The 18,421-nt window shown below is 28.2% G+C and overlaps 2 protein-coding genes across 2 annotated transcripts in view; one reads left to right on the top strand and one right to left on the bottom strand.

Annotated features, from left to right (window-relative positions):
* Positions 1 to 1,728: 1,728 nt before the first annotated feature.
* On the bottom strand, positions 1,729 to 17,105 carry LOC107436328 (defective in cullin neddylation 1 domain containing SCCRO3). The gene is made up of 3 exons (XM_016047995.3): positions 16,936 to 17,105; positions 7,668 to 7,755; positions 1,729 to 4,410 (listed from the first exon to the last, which is right to left on the bottom strand). Exon 3 carries the CDS (start codon positions 4,350 to 4,352, stop codon positions 3,444 to 3,446), a length of 909 nt encoding a protein of 302 aa, XP_015903481.1. The 5' UTR covers positions 4,353 to 4,410; positions 7,668 to 7,755; positions 16,936 to 17,105; the 3' UTR covers positions 1,729 to 3,443.
* The window catches only part of LOC107436327 (transmembrane protein 135), a 29,092-nt gene continuing 27,740 nt past the window's right edge, over positions 17,070 to 18,421 (top strand). Inside the window, exon 1 of the mRNA XM_016047994.3 lies at positions 17,070 to 17,723. Within this exon, the coding sequence (XP_015903480.1) occupies positions 17,571 to 17,723 (153 nt within the window). The 5' untranslated portion in view covers positions 17,070 to 17,570. The remainder of the gene's footprint in view (positions 17,724 to 18,421) is intronic.

The raw sequence follows: 18,421 nt of genomic DNA on the forward strand, positions 1-18,421 counted from the left end.
AAGTAAAATTTTCATTATGACTAAAATTAGATGAAATTTAAAATGACTTTTTTCCTTTCGTCTTATTTTTTGATATCAGGCATCTTGTTCTGATAAGATTTTATTTGATTTTGCTGCAAAAGAATCATTCCAATTCATTGAATTCTTTAAAAAAATATTAAGCTAAATGTGACTGATAAAAATAAAATTATAAGCAACATTTAAGAATTGCTGTGCAGTTTAGCCATAATGTTTTTTCTTGGTAAAAAAACAACTTGTTTTTGCTAAATTTAACTAAATTGTTCATAGTCTATCGCTAGTAACGCTTCATTTACAGGATTTATTCAGAATCATTGCTGGATTCTAATGCAACTGTTGGTAAATCCCACCTTAATTTAAAAAAAAAACAGTAATGATGACTTTTTAAATTTTTAGTTCAAAAATATCTTCCATAGATTAATGAGGAATCATTGCAAAAAAATAGATAATTTTATACATAGAACAACATTCTTTTGAACCTTCTAACTTTCTAAGACTTTTCCTTGTAATAAAGTGCGAACAGAAGTGACAATGTGCACAGCCATTTGATCCACATTTAAATTGCAAGAAAATAACTTAAACGCCTTCTGTGTGTTTTAACTATTCAAATGTAACAGTAATCCAAATCATGTTAGTAAAAACAAGAATGTTAAAATTTTGTTGTCACAATAGAGAAATAAAATTCAAACGGTTGGCATAGCATATCTAATTCAGGTAAGCAATTTTTTTTTATAATTTGTCTTGAAAGAAAATTGAAAAAAAAAAAAAATCTTGTTACTTTCTTAAATTACTATTTGCACATAAATTCAAAAGTAATAAAATTTTGTAATATAACATTAATTTGCATAAGTAGATTGTATAATTTTAATAGATGTGTTTAAAATGGTTAAATGAATCGTTGTTGCAAGTGAAAATATTTGACTTTTATAGCATTTACTATTACTGTAAAACAGAAAAAATTCCTTTAAATTCATACTTGTTAAAAACATACTGCTGGTAACCTAAAAACAAAATATATCACATTCAATAGCATTGCAGTGAGGGGACGAAGGGCATCCAAGTGACAACCAGGGTTGGCAGGTTTTTGACATGTGACAGTTTAAACCNCAGTGAGGGGACGAAGGGCATCCAAGTGACAACTAAGGATACTAAATTTTTAAAAACTTTTTTTTTTTATTAATGAAATTGAGTTTTTGAGAAAAATACTTGGTATGTACAAGCAAACTATTTTCTCTAGAATAGAATTTTAGTCTAATTATGAAATTATAGGTAATTAAAAATTAAATATTCGTTTCACTAAAATTTGAGAACATTTTGTTTGAAACAATAGATTTTTTACCTTTAAATAGTTATTTTATAAAAAAATGGACTTAAAATATTGATTAATATTTTTATTATAAATCTTTTCATTATTTATTTTTTTCCACGAGTGCTCAGCACAATTTCAGGAGCATAAAATCAAGAAATATGCATCGTACAGCCTAACATCTCAGCGCGCCGCAGCCTATATTTTTCAGTAGATTATTTTCTTCTTCTTACTGTTAGGATTGGTTAACAAAACTTATGTTAGAAATTATATTTTGTGGTTTGTTGAGCTCAAGTAAAACCATGATTATGATACATCTTGATAAATTATAAAATGTACCTTGAATATCAGATTATTTAAACAGAGTGAAGTCTTCACAAGTATTTAAAAAGAAAGGCTATGCATTAAAAAATGAGTGTTTTATTTAGCTTATTCGTATAATAAAATTAAATTTAACAAAAATACAGCAAATTTCATTCTTTCAAGACAGAAAGATCAAAAGGCAAGTTTTAAAACAAAAGAATGATATTTTAAAAAGTATATAACTACAATGAGATTAAAAACAAGTAATTAAACTTTAACATATGGACTTTCAGCAACATATGATACATAATACCTATAAAATACTCAGGTTAAAATTTAGTTAGTTTTTAAGTAATTTAACAACTCACAATAAATTAGAGTTGCAACTTGAATGAATAAGTTATCTTACTATTTTCTGTAAAGGAATTTCCATTTAATAATCATTTGTAGTAGAATTATTTAGAACATTCATTTCTTACAAATGTTATTTGCTGAAATACAATTGGTTCATAAAAGATTTCTCCTCTTCTTTATGAAAGAAAAATAGTTCAGAGCAAGTCGCAGACTTACAAAAAATTAAATTATTAAGAGTTCTATCACGTATATAGAGCAGAAAAAGTAGTTGCACCTATGAATGGGGCCATTCAACTAAGAAATACAATGTTAATAAGAGTCAATGTAAAAAAAAAAAAATGCATTGTTTGTCAATTGTGTTTAATGGCTTAATAATTTGTTTATTACAGGAAACACTAAACAGAGACATTAAAATATGTCACCATACCCATTTGATATGGATTTTTTCTTTTTTATGATTGAACTATGAGTATTGCAGGGATGGCAAATTTCGGAAAAAATAAGTTTCTTCCAGCTCAAAGTGAAGAAAAAAAAATCAAATATTAAAACAATTTCTTTTAATAGTATAATTGCGATCAAGTTAACGTAATATTTTTAATTTCCAAGCAATTCCATTTCTAAACTAATTTTCAAATAAGCGAAAACTAAAATAAAGAAATATGAATTTAATGAAGTTCTTAAAATAACAGGTTCTTCAATTACAGAAATGAGCATACAGTAAAATTCAATTATATAAAGAACTGTTTTAAAATCAATCAAATTTTATCAATGCAAGTAATTTAAAACATCACTTACTAATTTTTATAATTGAATGTTGTTAATTATGAATACTCCGAACGACTGTTAAATAATATGAAAATTACTATTTTTTTTAGAAAAGTGTAAGAAAAACTTTCTGGTACTATATAAATAATTTGTTTAAATTTCAGATTTTCTTAGAATACTTATACTTATTAGTAAACAATGAGTTATCTTTAGTTTCATACAATTTGTTGTTTTTTCCATTTTTTTCAGTGAACTGGAAGAAATAGGGTTTCTTCTGGACAAAATGCCACCCCTGGTTTAATGATCAATGATAAATAATTATTAATTTGACAGAAATACACCAATCCAGAGGAAGAGGTAGTCTTTACAGGGGCACACCACATATTCAACAATTTCCCAAACTAGTGTTTAAAACAATATAATTAAGAATTTAAAAATAAAGGCACTGAGACTTGGCAGTAGGTGCACTGGACACATAAATCGTAATAAAAAATCCATTCCACTCATTTAAAAAATATTAGCAGCTGCATGTAAAGAAACACTTAGAGAATTAAAACAAACAGCCATAGCCATCATAAAAGTGAAAGCGTAAAGAATATCACGAGGAGAGCACAAACACGTCACAATTATATCACAATAGTTACCTTAAGGCAGAATTATTAAGTACAAATGTACAAGTCACCTCCTACAAGTTAATCTAAACGTCTAAAATACCTTTTTCTTTGCTTGGAACAACATTCTGATTAGTTTGGTCATTTTCGTATTCGACGAAATCGTCAAATAAGCTTGGCCAGGCGGCAGTGTCGTCGTAAGAACTGAGGTCGTCGCCGACAGATTCGGAAAAATTTAGAAACATGTTCCACGTGTCTCTGGAGATACCTCTAACACTAGGGTGATTTTCTAGGAAATTCAGCCACCGCTGCAATATTGGAGGTTCATTATCTGAAAACACCAACTTCCAAAGTTGAATAGCCATTTCAGACATTAAAACTCTCTGCTCGGGTTCTAATCCGAACTTAAAAGTAAAGCGATAAAAGTCTTTAAATTTTTCTGGACAACGCGCTTCAGAAACCATTTCGGGAAACCTCACCTGGATGTCTTGGATGCAATCCGCTTTTAAGCTCCGACATCCACTTACAAACTCTTCTTTAGTAAAGCAAAACATATGTTTGGCATTAAATTTCCAGGCTAACAGTAAAATACGATAATCATCCGGTGGGACGTTGAGATCGTGGCAAAAGTGTTCGATGCCGTCGATAAGAATGGCATTTTCGTTAGGATCTTTATACTGCTCGAATAAAGTAAGGATTTTGTTTTCAGAATACTCTCGGTTAGAATGACTAGAGCGTTTATTTTCAATACATGCTGTACTTAAAATTGGAAAGATAAGTTTTTCAGTCAAGCTGAGATTTTTGCCGTTCGATTCTGCACAATTGTTCACTATAATTCGAGTTTCGGAGCGTCCTTTGTCGCATCTGCGAAAATCACTCATGCCTGGCTGATCTTCCACAGCTTCTGCATTTCTGGCAATGTCTGTAAATTTTTCATCGCAAGCTTGAGTGATGACAGACTGGGTAGCTGGACAGCACGAAAGGCACTTACCCATTGGATGGCCAGTTACTGATTATAAAACAACAGCTACCTACAATTTCTCATTATGGTACCTGTAAAGAACGCAATTTAAATCAATCAATTAAGTATATTATGAATGTCACATTTGAAGACTTTAAAAAATTATAAATTGGTAGATAAAATTTAAGCAGGTTATAAATTTTTTTGAAAATGAAGTCTTGGTGTCATTTACATGCACTTTTGATTTTAGAAATAAAATTCTTTTTTTAAGGAATTAAAAACCCACTGTTATGGATATAACATATTTGTAATGTCCCTAACAGCCAGTTTCAAATTCTAAAAATATTTTAAACCAATGAAAGTTATGAAAAATTGAAGCAAGTGAACATGACACCCAGCATTATTGTAACAAAAATTATAAGAACTGCCCAATTTTTTTGTTAACTAAGTTTATATGCTTTTAAAGTCTGAAAATATCACACCCTAAATGGTGGAACTGCAGTAAAATATCAGCAATGCTAAAGCAGCATGGAATTGCCTAAAGCAGTATGGTTATTTTTTATAGTGTACCTGAGAAAATTTTATGTACTATACTTTAAATGGTGGTAATAAAAGATTTAATTGGGTGGTATTCTACAAATTTTATTTCCCCATAGTGTATAACAGGTTCAGCAACATAGTGGAGCTCTAGAGTAGTTTTCAATTTGCACTTATAAAACCGAAAGCAAAATGGCGAGTAACAATGTAGAACAATAGAGTAGTCGGGGCATGAATTTTGCAGTTATGTTGTTTCCAAGAGAACTAAGGACAAAGTAATATTTATTAACAACGAGACAAGCAATTGAAGAACACTTCAAGTGCCGTCTGGTACAATTAAAAAGAAAAACCTTTGTAGCACCAATTAAAAACCTGCAAAAATGGTTTTACTTTTTGAAAAACAATATTATATCCACTAAAATAAGCTCAATAAACAAATTTATTATCAAAGAAAATGGTGAAAAAACTTTTAAGAAATCAGAAATATTGTCATCATTATAATAATACATTGTCTTTAAAATTTTATCATTAAATCATATCTCTAACAAAAGAAAATTTCCAATTTGAATGTTTAGTTTAGTTTGATGATTTACCACAATTTAAACAGTTAAGAGCACTAACAAAAAATTTTCAATTAACATATTTATAATCAATCTTAATTCTCTCACAGTTTCAGCAAAATTAGTAGTTCTACATCACATGTTAAGAGCCCAACAATTCTTTGTTTCTTGCTTTTCTATAATATCAGAGAATTACTGAACATAATCTCACATTCTGAAAAGGTGATAATCACCTCTTTTATCATTTCTTCAGTTTGCAACTACACTACAGTTTAAAAATTCGAATTCTTTATCACAAAACTTTACCTTTAGAACCGTTTTAAGTAATTCAAAACCTTTTTAACCAAAATATAATGCCTATTCTCAGGTCGTTCATTAAATAAATTATCATCATTTTTTTTTAACTACTACTAGTTAAAAAAAAATAATAAATCTGAATGTGTTCTGCTTGCCTAGTTTTATTTCGCTTCATAAAGGAAAATTTGATAACATAGTTGTTGAACTAAAGATTTGTTTTGCACAAACACCTTTTAATACAAATGTTTCACTATTTAAAATCCATTTCACAAAAAAATTCCTCAGCCTTCAAGCTGAGAAAATCTTTTTCTCTCTCTCTGAAAGCAACCGGTTAAAAAAATTAAATTAAATTTCCATAATGTAAAAAAATTACAATTATTCAAAAGATTTAATGGGTTGCAAATAAAAAAAAGTATATATTTTGTGGAATAAGCTGAATAAACTAACCAGGTTTAATTTATTAAACTGATCAAGATTACAGATTTACTGTAGAATTTTGGTAATCTGAGTTAGTTTAAAATGATGCCAACTCAAAAAAAGAAATTTTTATCATTACATGAATATATTCAATACAACTATTGTTCAAAGAGACAGTAAGTTTTAGAATATAGCTTAAAAGAAGGATAATCATGCTTTATAAATAAATTGTAATGTTAAGATATAGATATAAATTGTAGTAAGTTTTTTTTTTTGTCAATGAAAAGACATTTTTTAGAGCAATACATGTCATCCATATATAAAATTAAATTTACTGCACCTACATAGAAAATCTATTATCAGGTATTTTTAAAATAGGCTTTCAATATCTAAATTTCTTTCCTCTGCAATAAAGCATATTAGTCATATCCAAAAATGAACATTTTTTATTTGCCCTAGAAAAAGCAGAACTTTGATGACAGAAACTCAGATTATTAGATCTCTGTTGTATCTAATAAACGAAAAATATATTCAGGGATCTGTCTGGGTTTTTCTGTGAGGTACCTATTTTGTGAAAATTTAGGTATAATTTGTGAAAATTAAAAATTATATTAAAATATCAAAAAAAAATGTGGTAAAAATATGGATTTATCGTTAATTATGGGATACAAAAGTACTTTGTGAAACTACAGTTTTTCCTAAAGTTGAATTTGTGAAAGTACTGCTAAACGGTAGTAAATTTGCCTGTACTGACCTCTGATATTACATTTAATACTATGCACTATGAGTTCGCAGGAATAGTAGAAAGTTCTTGCTCAACAGGGTATGAAAAAATTAGCTTTTATATATATCAGATTTTTTTTATTTTTTAAATTGAACTATTGAGTGAATATCAAATGTTTTAAAGTTATTAGATCTCTAGGAGACTTTTTATTTTACTTTACTGCCAATTTAAATTTATATAATTATTATATAAGATATTAATCATAAGATCCAAGAATATTTTACTAAAGTTACGTCATTGATAACTTTTAATGTTTAACATAATTATTTTCAAGGGAGGAAAAAAAAAGTATCCTAATTACAAAAGCATTCTGACAGTAAATACAAAAAGGTAAAGAAAATTCATAATTTGTCATCTACATATTTTTATCAATTATCTTTGCAATGCTTTAAAATAAGCTCAATGTTCTTCATTTGTTTTAGTAATTAATATAGATAATAATGCTTGTGTAAAAAAATTCAAAATTATTTTATTACAACTAATATTACACATGATCTCTTTATATATTCCTTTCATATTCTCTTTATAAACATTAAACTATTTTTATTTTAAAAAATGAAGCAATTAAAATTACTAACATAAATAATTTGATCTAAATCATTGACACCCTATTACAAATGAAACCTTCCTTCATTCACAACTTTAATTTTCAATTATGCCAACTTAAACTTGGTCAGACTTCTACCAAGAAAATACTTTTAGACAAATCAAGTAATAACTGAACAACATTAAAAAAGACAAACTAATTTACTACCTTCTATATTCATCCTCAATATGACATTAGCACATAATTGAGTATCCTTTAGTCAACGTCAACATGTTCGACAACACCTAATCTTTTCCTTTAATAAAATATAAAACAAATGAAAACAATTTAAAAATATAAACATGTTATTCAAAATGACAAAACAACCTACAAAATACTATACCATACAAAAATTTAGATGAGCAGACTATACATTTATGACCTAAAGGAATTAGGCTACAATGTTTTAGTAATCAAACGGTTTAGTAGAAACAAAAATGGCAAATAGGTTTCATATGATACAGTAAAAGATGGTTGAATGAAGAACAAACTACTCCCCCCCCCCATTTATTTAAACACAGAGCCTTAAGTTGTTACAATATCAGGGTTTGTACTGTTCAGGTTTAATAAAATTTTGGGTATACTGAAATTCCTGACAAAAAATATTTTGTCCTTATTTGTCTTGATTTATAACTTTTTGTCCAGAAACTTCCAATTTGCAATTCGTTGGTGCTCAAAACATCTAATTTTTCATTCAACATCTTTTTATTTTAATTAATAGTGCAAGGAAAAACTACAAAATTCAATTGTCAAAATGTTAGTGACAATTAGTGACAGTCTACTAACAACATATTCAGGGTGATTTTAAAAAGCTGGGGAAAATTTTAGGAAGTGATAGTACACATCCAAGCAAACAATTTTTAGCAAAGAATGCATGGTTGAAAACAAAACGCAAAGGTGCTGGCGCATTTGGAAAGTTGTTTGATGCAAACGTGAAAGCTCCATTCCTGTTGCGAGTTACTGCGGAAAGTTCGTGATATGCCTGGTGTGTTTCAGAATGTTCGGCTATCTTTTCTTCGCCGTTGTACTGCGTGCATAGCCGCTGCCGGCCACTGTTTTGAACACTTATTGTAATCACATTTATTGAACATAAATTTGCTTTTATAACTTAACTTCATCGTTCGTTGTGTGTTTTTTCCTCATATGAGAACATAAACTTTGACGCTCTCAAGTGGTTTTGCGTTTAGTTTTCGACAGGGTTCGCCAAGTGGGCCCACTTTGAAAAAACTCGCCCGGGTTTTATTGGGCGGGCCCACCTTGAAAAAACCCACTTGGAACGATATGTGGGTTTTTTCAAAACAAATTTTTTTTTTTTTTACTAAAACTGGTTTTGCGTTTAGTTTTCGACAGGGTTCGCCAAGTGGGCCCACTTTGAAAAAACCCGCCCGGGTTTTATTGGGCGGGCCCACCTTGAAAAAACCCACTTGGAACGATATGTGGGTTTTTTCAAAACAAATTTTTTTTTTACTAAAACTTACTGTTTTGCATTTACTTTTATATAATTTATTGTGCAGCATAAATTTGTCAAATAGAGTTGCATGATTTATATGATTAAGTTTTTAATATTAGTAAAGTAAAAGAAACTCGAATCTTCATATAATTTTATAGTAGGTACTATTGAAAACTTCAAGTGGGTGTTTTCAAAAAGTAATATTTTAATAATATTAAATCAAATAAAAATTTAAATAATATACTCTGAAAAGATCAATTTTTCAAATATAGTTGCATGCTTTATATATTAATAAACAGATTATTATTATTAATTCATATGTTTAAAAAAATTGAAAAGAAACAATTTTTTTTTTTTTACCAAGTGATACATTAACAAATTTAAACAGTTTCATTTTCTGGCTTTAAAAAAAAAAAAAAAAACAGAGGTAAAACTTTTTATAAGAGAACTTTTTAAAATTATTTATCTTAAAAGGAAATCATTTTCCTAGGTTTAATTATTTGAAAACAAATGGGACAAGTAGGTAACTGATACTCTTTATATTTATACGTAGTTTTAATTTCACTTTCTATTAACCTTATTATAAAAACATGTAAGACCATTAAATATTTATTTAAGTTTTTTATTTAACTCAAGTCAAATGAAATTTTAGTTTTTACTGATTATGAATATTTACAGATTATAGTTTTATAATAGGTAATATCCATATGTTTAATAAATATAGTAAATAAATGTGTGTGAAAACAAAAAGATTAATAAACTTATTCCTTTTATATTACTGCTTTTATATTTTATAATTCCTAATTTAAAAAATTATGAAATGTAATGTACTTAATAAAGAAGATTCAAATATGTATTGGTGATAATGCGTTATTTAAACTTAATATAAACTACATATAACCAGGGTTCCCCAAGTGGGCCCATTTTGAAAAAACCCACTTGGTGTTTTTTTTCACAAATTGTTTTTTTTTAATTTGGTTCAAAAAGAAGTATCTCCTAATACTATCATTGGACATATCGTTGAAGTTAACAAATATTTTAGAAATGTGCATCAAGCACATGGATGGGCAAATTAAAAAAACTGCTTGATGACTGACCCAATGATACTAGGTGGAATTCATATTATGAGCACGTAAAAGCTTTTGCCAATAATTACCATAAATATGAAGAGATTGTTCTTGAACATCAAAATGAATCTAATAATAATATGTCAAAAATATTAAATAATGTTGGGATTCACCAATAAACTATCAATTGGGAAAAACAGATATCAATTGTTTCTTAAGCTTTAAAAAAGCTTCAATCAGAAAACATTTCAATTTCAGAAGCTGTTGAAATATGAATTAACTTACTAACATGTGATGAATTAGAACCCCATAAACATTTTGTAAAAAGATTCAATCAGGCTGCTCAGCCACATCATTTATTAGCATATGCATCCTGGATCCCAAAACAAGGGGACAATTTTTAAATGATGAACAAGACCAATTAGCAGAAAACTGTCTTTCTAAGCATCATCCAGAATTTCTGCCACGTGTTATGGCATTCAAAATTTCCGATCCTGAATACTTTCCAAAATCAATGATGTTTGACACTGTTATTCAACAGTTTTCATCAAAAAATAGTAGTAAATTATGGCAAAAAATAAATAAATAAGTAAATAAAATCCCTAGCTTCCACAAAATTTCTGTCAATTCTTTTTTCTTTGCACTCAGCACTAGCATCCTCTGTCTCTATCGAAAGACACTTTTCAACTTTCAGTTTGGTGCAGAGTAAACTTCGAAATAGATGAGGAATAGATATAGCTACAAAACTCGTAAAAGTGTATCACCATCGAAGAGAGAAATGTAGACACTTTGAATCTGTTGTATGATAATAATAATAAAGGAAAAAATGGACCTTTTTTTTAAGTTAACTCTTAACATTTGCTGACAATTTTTAACTATTTGGAGAAAGTTTATCACAATTAAAAAACAGTTAAAAATTAAAACATTACTTTTAAGATTTTTTAAATATTATTTTTAAGATTTCATTTGAATACAATTTATTTTGTTTCTTTTAATCATGTTTAAAAATATTGAAAGCAAACAAAAAAAAGTTCTGTTAAGTGATACATTAAACAACAATAAACAAATTTAAAGTTTTATTTTCTGATTTTAAAAAAAATAAGCTATAACTTTTTATATATGCTTTTTTATAATTTTAAGATTAATTTGTCCTTTGAAACTATAAAGTTAAAATGTATCTAACAATGCATATATTTATCTAAATATTTGAAAAAAGGGACAAGTAACTGATACTCTTTATAATTATACGTAATTTTAATTTCACTTTCTATTAATCGTATTATAAAAACATGGAAGACCATTAAATATTTATTCCAGTTTAATTTTATTACAGGTAAAAGTCAGATGAAATTTTAGTGTTTACTTATACAACTCTATTTAATAAATAAAAATATTTTCGCAGTAAAATTTATGAGCACTAAATGAAAAAACCCAATTTTCCCCGGGTTTTTTCAAATAAAACCCAAATTTCCCCGGGATTTTTCAATAAAACCCAGGCGGGTTGGGTTTTTTCAAAAATCCCCGAGTTTTTTCGAACCTTGGTTTTCGATCATGCATTCTTTGATAAAAATTGCTTGCTTGGGTGTGTACTATCACTTCCTAAAATTTTGCCCATCTTTTTAGAACCATCCTGTATATAGTTCAGGCCTTAGCTGCGAGATTCCTTGTTTCTAACGTTTTGGGAATTCAGTTATTGTATCAAAAATGGGAAAAAAACTCAAACAACAATTTTGCATTTAGATTTTTTTCTTCTTCACGAATTTAGGAATGTATGAGCTAATTTATTACTTTCAGTAAATGCAGCAACTTTTTAGAGTGGAGTTGAATAGTTTCACTATTGTTAATTTTCCACCTTCCTGTGATTTTAAAAATTAACAATTCCAATTAACAGTTTAATAATCATATCCCGGAATTTTTAAATATGGAATTGAGGTATTATCCACGGAATCGCTTTTGAACGTAAATTCTGAGTAGCATATTCACTTTGTTTCCCTACTTTAAAATTATTTGTTAAGGAAGTTCTGAACTAAATTATAAATTTTAATTAAATATTGGTACAAGAGAAAATTAACTAAAGGATACAAATAATTTTTTTATGTAACAGTATCATTTAAATCTTTTAAAATATTGATGCCAAACTATTATGAGTTGGTCAATGCTTCATTAATAAAATTTTCTGGAAAAATAAAATAAAACTTGTTCTGGAAATTTTTTTTAAATATAATTAATAAAATTTTTTGTTAAAACTTACCGTTCTGAACAAAACAAATATATGGAATTAAAAATGGAATATTTTATTGTCTAGTGATTAATTTTCCCTTTACATTACTCTTTTTAGTCCATTATTGTTGTCTTATGCCGCATGTCAATATTAACAGATCTAAGGCAGAGGGAGAGAGGTATTTTTCTTTTTTCCCAGAGACCCTATTTATGAACAAGAACTTGACTTCTGTTACACACATACGTCACTGCCTGTTTTACACGGAGGACACATTCACACAATCAACCCATCTGCAGATTGTAATTTTAATCTTAACCAGAGCACAATCAATATCCGATCCAGTACCCCATAGGTATTGATTTGTTATGGGAACTTGGAGGACAGATTTAGCGTGCATCAGCTACTATTTTGTACACAGGAAGTCTTCGGCCTGCGACATAGACCCAGTTTTTTCAAGAAAAGTTCCTAATTATTTCTTTGGCCATACGAGGTCTGCAATATCTTTATCAGAGCCGAGGTGGCTCAGAGGATCGAATTTTTGCCTTCCAATGAGGTGAACCGGGCTCGAATCCCGCAATGGCTGGTCGATATGAATTCTGCACCAATCACAGTGCTGACGTAGAATATCCTCAGTAGCAGACGGATCATGGGTTGGAGTCCTCTTGCTGTCAGGCTAACTGTGAGAAGTTTTGGTGGTTTTCCTCTCCATATAACGTAAATGCGCGTTAGTTCCATCAAAAAGTCTCCCACAAAGAAAAATTTTACCCCATACTTGATCTAGGAGTTTCCTTGTCTTTTAAATTGGGCTCAGAATACAAGGCTACGGAGTTGAACATTAGTAGCTGTGAACCCAAAATTGGGTTGGTTGTTCAACGACAGTTATAAAATAAAATAAAATATCCTTATGCAGCAATAAATAAAATGACATAAAGTATTGCAAAAAATTTTTTGAATATTTTTCATTACGCATTTTTAATATAAAAAATGCATTTTGATGCTATCAATGCATGCATTGATAGTTTCAACTAAAACGAGTTTTGTTATTTTGTTTTTCAATAGTTAAAACGAGTTTTTGACATGAGAATATTATAAAAAATAAATGTCAATACTGAGATTATTTTTATTATCAACTTCAAAAAAAATTTATTTAGTAACTAATTTTGAAAAATAAGATATGTGAATTCAAAACTGTCTTTGCAAGAAAAGGAATTCTAATGCTTCAATTAGTTCAATTATAGGTTTTTATAGTGATCAATGGAAAGATGTGAAGAAAACTGCCTTCCTTATTTATATACAGTGAAACCTCCAAAAAAGACCATCTTTATTTATGACCACTTTTGGGAGACACAGAATTTTTTCCATAGACTTTGCGTTGCAGAAAAATTTTAGGAGACATCATTAAAACCTCTTCCAGCAACTGAGAAAATATCTGCACCAAAAGCAGAAAAGGTCAAATAAGGAAACACGAAAAAATATCAAAATAAAACAATTTAACAAAACAAATAAGTACAGTAGGGAACCGATTATCCGGAACGATCGGGACCATCGCTATTCCGGATAACTAATTTTTCCGGTTTTCTGAATCGCTACAAAAAGTCCTTTTTTTTAATTGTTAAACCCAACTAAAAAAAATTTTTTTTTTTTTGAAATAATCTTAAAAAGAAAAAATGATGGAGTAATACACTAATGATTATTTCCAAAATGATGGTAAGGTAAACATCTTTCAAAAAAGAAAGAAAAATCCTAAAATCTTATGAGGAAAATTCTTTTTTTTTTTTTAAAAAAAAAATAGCGGGAAAATTTATCGAATTTCGTTCCGGTTTTTTGGTTTTCCGGTTTTCTGATTTCCGGATAACGGGTTCTGTACTGTAGATTGAAATGTATTCAAAATATTTGTGTGAGTCTTTTAGTTAGAGAGTTCTTTTTCACAATCTCTGAAAGCGATCGACTACCTCATGCTGCAGTCAGCGTGCACTAAAGACGATGCTTTACATGACTTATTTTTTAGGGTGGAAAGTTAAATTTGAAAGAGAAGTTATTTTAGAAAAAAAAAAATACGCATTTCAAACAAACAAACCTTTTCTCGTTTTTTAACGTTAATTAATTTTTATGGTATAAAATTAAAGGCAAACTTAAACAAAAACATAATTGTTTATTTATTTAAAATAGTTCTCCCATTCATAATTGGTAATTTTCTTTTTACACATAATTATATCAGTACAGGTCTTTTTTATGGATGCTAAATTTTATTCATCAATCTGGTTTTCATGACACCAATACAAGTGGCATTTCCTTGCCAATAAATTAACACTGACTAGAACTAAAATAATTTGTGAAAAATCGTGTATCTTTCATAACGATTTTGAAGTCAATGGAGGTAAGTTCTAAGAATGACCAACCTCCATTAACGACCATTTTACTGTGGGTGGTCGCTCCCGAGAGGTTTCACTGTATATAGGTAGAGCCATCATAACAGAAATACTCGTTAGCTTACAGAAGATTAATAACATTCACTGAGCAATATTAGGTAAAATGTAATGCAAAATAAATGTTAAAATATCTTCATACATGTCTTTAACTGGAAAATATTTATTTAATGTGTTAGCAATATTAAAATCAAATGGATACTATTCTAATTAAAAAAATTACCTTAATTTTTATAGTTTATTGATGCCAATAAATAAATAAAATAATGAACATCATTAATTTAAGAATTTTGATCATATCCAGCAGATTGCAGAGCCTCCTAGCTGTTTTAGCTTGAATGTCTGTCTATGTTTGCCTCATAAGTAAGGTTATCTCAAAAGCAAGAAAAGAGGTTCTCCTAATTTTATTATGTAAAAAGTTGTTTGTGTATGTTTTGAGAAAGGGAAAAACCTCTTCCAGAACTGGCTTTTGTTTATATTTAGAGCAAAGGATTGACTTTAATCAAGAAAATATTTATATTTTGACTTCAAGCTCAATTAACAAAGCTATCTCACAAAATGAAAATGATAACTTGACTAGTTGTACCTTATTTAAAATATTCGAGGTTGTACTTACATAAAATCAGATTAGGAGAAAAATTGCCAACTAAATCTTCACTTTCCCAGTTTTGTTATTTATTTTCTTATTTACCGATTTTTTGTAGTTTTTTCTTTTTTGATAATTTGAATCTAATTTTAATTCTTCCTAAATTTTAAGCCTTCTTAAGTTTTTTTCGCTCCTTCTAAATTTTAAGCCTTTCTTTACGAAGCATATGACCCCTAACTTTTTTTTTAAAGAAAAGTTCTTTATTAACATATAAATGTTACAACGAATTTGTAGAGTTTATACATTGAAACAATTCATTTGATAAACAAAAAAGAAGAGATAAAATAAAAATATGGAAAAAAAATCAAAATAATTATAACTAAATCAATAAACCTCTCTTCAACAACAGAATATAATGTTAGTAATAACCTTCGCTAGTATTAATTTCAATATTTCTCCTTCTTATAAGGTTAAAATCACTTGAAAATTTTTAAACTGAAAAAAAAAAAAAAAAAAATTTAACCTGGAAACAAAGATACATTTACTTTATTTATTCTAATAAATTGTAAATAGAATTCTCTTTAAAAAAAAACTTGTTAAAAAAAATAAAATAAGGCAAAAAATTACAAAAAATAAAATAATCATAATTTAAAGTTCCTGCCATCAAAGTTTTAAGAACTTTAACAGAAATTTTTTAATAAAGGAAGCCTAAAAATTTAAAAAGTATAAGTCAAAAGATCACCTCTTTTTTTTTAACAACACAATTTGATTTTTTTACATGAACTATACTGTCAGAAACCCTTTAATGATAACCAACACTATCAATTCAATTAAGCAGGTTATTACACTATCTAGAGAAACTTTATCAGACATTTCACACCAATTATATATATGGATTGAAGCCTAATAAAAAAGAGCAATTATTGGCATTTTACTAAGTTAGTAACTTAATAAATAAAAGACCAGATAATGTACTAGGGTGCAGGTGACAAATTAGCTAGTGCATGCCTGCAATGTCTCTAACAGCAAACATCACACTTCACCCATCTTCATTGACAAAAAAAATGTGGTTACTAAAAGTTCCGATTTCTAAAATGAGTAAGGCACTTGTTTAACTGCTACCCAAATAGGCTAGTTCCCAAACAGCCGTGGAAAATTTCTTTAAAACATGAAATTGTATAAAATGAAACATTCATCTTTAGTTGTTCAAGTTTAACTGATTCAAAACCCACACAACTAACGCAATTATTCGCATCCTATTTCCTTTTTCACTTCCTAATCTCACCTGCACGAAAAATATAACTATCATGAATCATAGTTATGAACGTAGCATTACACGATAACATTAAGGAGTATAGTTATTTATAAATATTAAATCGATGGGAGATCATTTATGCATTGCAATTCAATCGAATGAATGCAAAAATTGCAACAAAAATATAAGCATAGACAAATGCTCAAAATAAATAAAATTAAGTGGATTATCAAGATTTACTATATCCTTTGTTATATATGTGAGATAAAGAAAAGAATAAAATGATAATGAAGGAAGTGTTTATATATGATTACAAGCTTCAACCGGATTATGTGAACATATGATACAATAATAAAAGCAAGAAACATTCAACATTTACAAAAAATAAAAGTTATGCTAACGATTCCTTGTAATATAGAAAATTTTCTTACAAATAAAATCCGATCCATTGCTAATTAGTAACCCGAAATGTCATAAAGCAAATTGCTACACTTCCACCACCCCATACAAACAACGAAACAAGAAGAGATGAAAAAAATATTATTATTTTGTGACGTCAAGAGTTACCTGCGATTGGGCGCGTTCTGTGAAGATGAAGCCGAAGTTAAAAAAGGAAATGAAAAGATTACTTTTGATTTGGCAACAGAACAAAATGTTTACAGTTTTTAATCAAAGGAATAAGAAATAACTTAAAAGATGATTCCGAGTGAAAAATATTAAGTGGCTTTGTAATTTAAAGTATGTTTCTTCATTAAATGACTGATTTGAAAAATTTATTTCATTTTGGCAAAACTGATGAGTTAGTCAATCTGGCATCAAAATGAATCGTGAGCTCTCTTATTCTGCTGTCGTCAAGGCAACGAAAAAGAAACTTTTTATTATTACTTTTTTTCTCTGCAAGTTTAAATAATATAAACAATAATAAATGAAATCGAGTAGTGGATATTTATAATTATTTTAATTGAACTGTGCCTAATTATCATTTAAATGTGTTATTGCTTCATCTCGAAGGTGTCTGTCATATCTGATAGTTATCTATGAATGACTTGAACTTATTTCCGCAATAATGGCTGTTCTAAGTAAATTAAGGGAATTATCTCTGCCATATAATTGTTACGAAGTTGGACATACATGGACACCAGAATGTTATACAGCAGCACTATCCGTTGGTCTTTGTTGTTTATTCGAAGGAATGAAATTATATGCCCCTTTATATTTGGTAAGAAACCAGATAACCATCACTACTATTTATTATGGTTTGTTTCAAATCATTCTTCTCTTACGAAAGTGTAAATAGTAGCTGTCAGCATTTTTCTATAAAAACTTTTGTGGGGATTTTGAGGCTTCGAATATGGTTTTTAATAAAACTTATAGAATTTTAAATTATTTATTTTTTGAAAAACCAAAATATGCTTTAATTTTAGTAATTTAATGGATAAGTTGGAATTTATTGTGTAAAATTTACGGCCTGCTTAATAATTAATAAGTATTGTATGCCTGTATTGAGTTTTTGAAAATAAGTTCAATATTTACAGAATTTCAAAATTTAATGTGATAGGCTGTTTAATGTTGAGTTTTTCTACTCGCACTGTTATAATGAATTATTATTTCAATTATAAGCTATTAAGGAATTCTTCTCTAAACTAACTACTGACTAAAAGTACTATCTGATTTTTTTTTCTTTATTAACAAAGAGCTTCTGGAACTGTTATGTTACATAATTGAAAAAAACAAACAAACAAAGAACTAGATGATAAATATGTATAAAACATTTTATGCCCATTCTTTTTTTCAAAGAAATGAAATTAATTATAGTGTAGTAAATGTTTAACGTTCCCCTGTGAAAATGATTTTTTTCTCAATTTTTTAATTTTTGCATCCTTAAGCAATATATGTATCTCAATAAAATATTTATTT

The sequence above is a fragment of the Parasteatoda tepidariorum genome, chromosome 1, assembly GCF_043381705.1.
Source record: "Parasteatoda tepidariorum isolate YZ-2023 chromosome 1, CAS_Ptep_4.0, whole genome shotgun sequence".
NCBI classification, from domain to species: domain Eukaryota; kingdom Metazoa; phylum Arthropoda; class Arachnida; order Araneae; family Theridiidae; genus Parasteatoda; species Parasteatoda tepidariorum.

Bases quoted from the DNA above. Each gene is read 5' to 3' on its own strand.
- LOC107436328 (XM_016047995.3), bottom strand. From the start codon at position 4,352: ATGGGTAAGTGCCTTTCGTGCTGTCCAGCTACCCAGTCTGTCATCACT.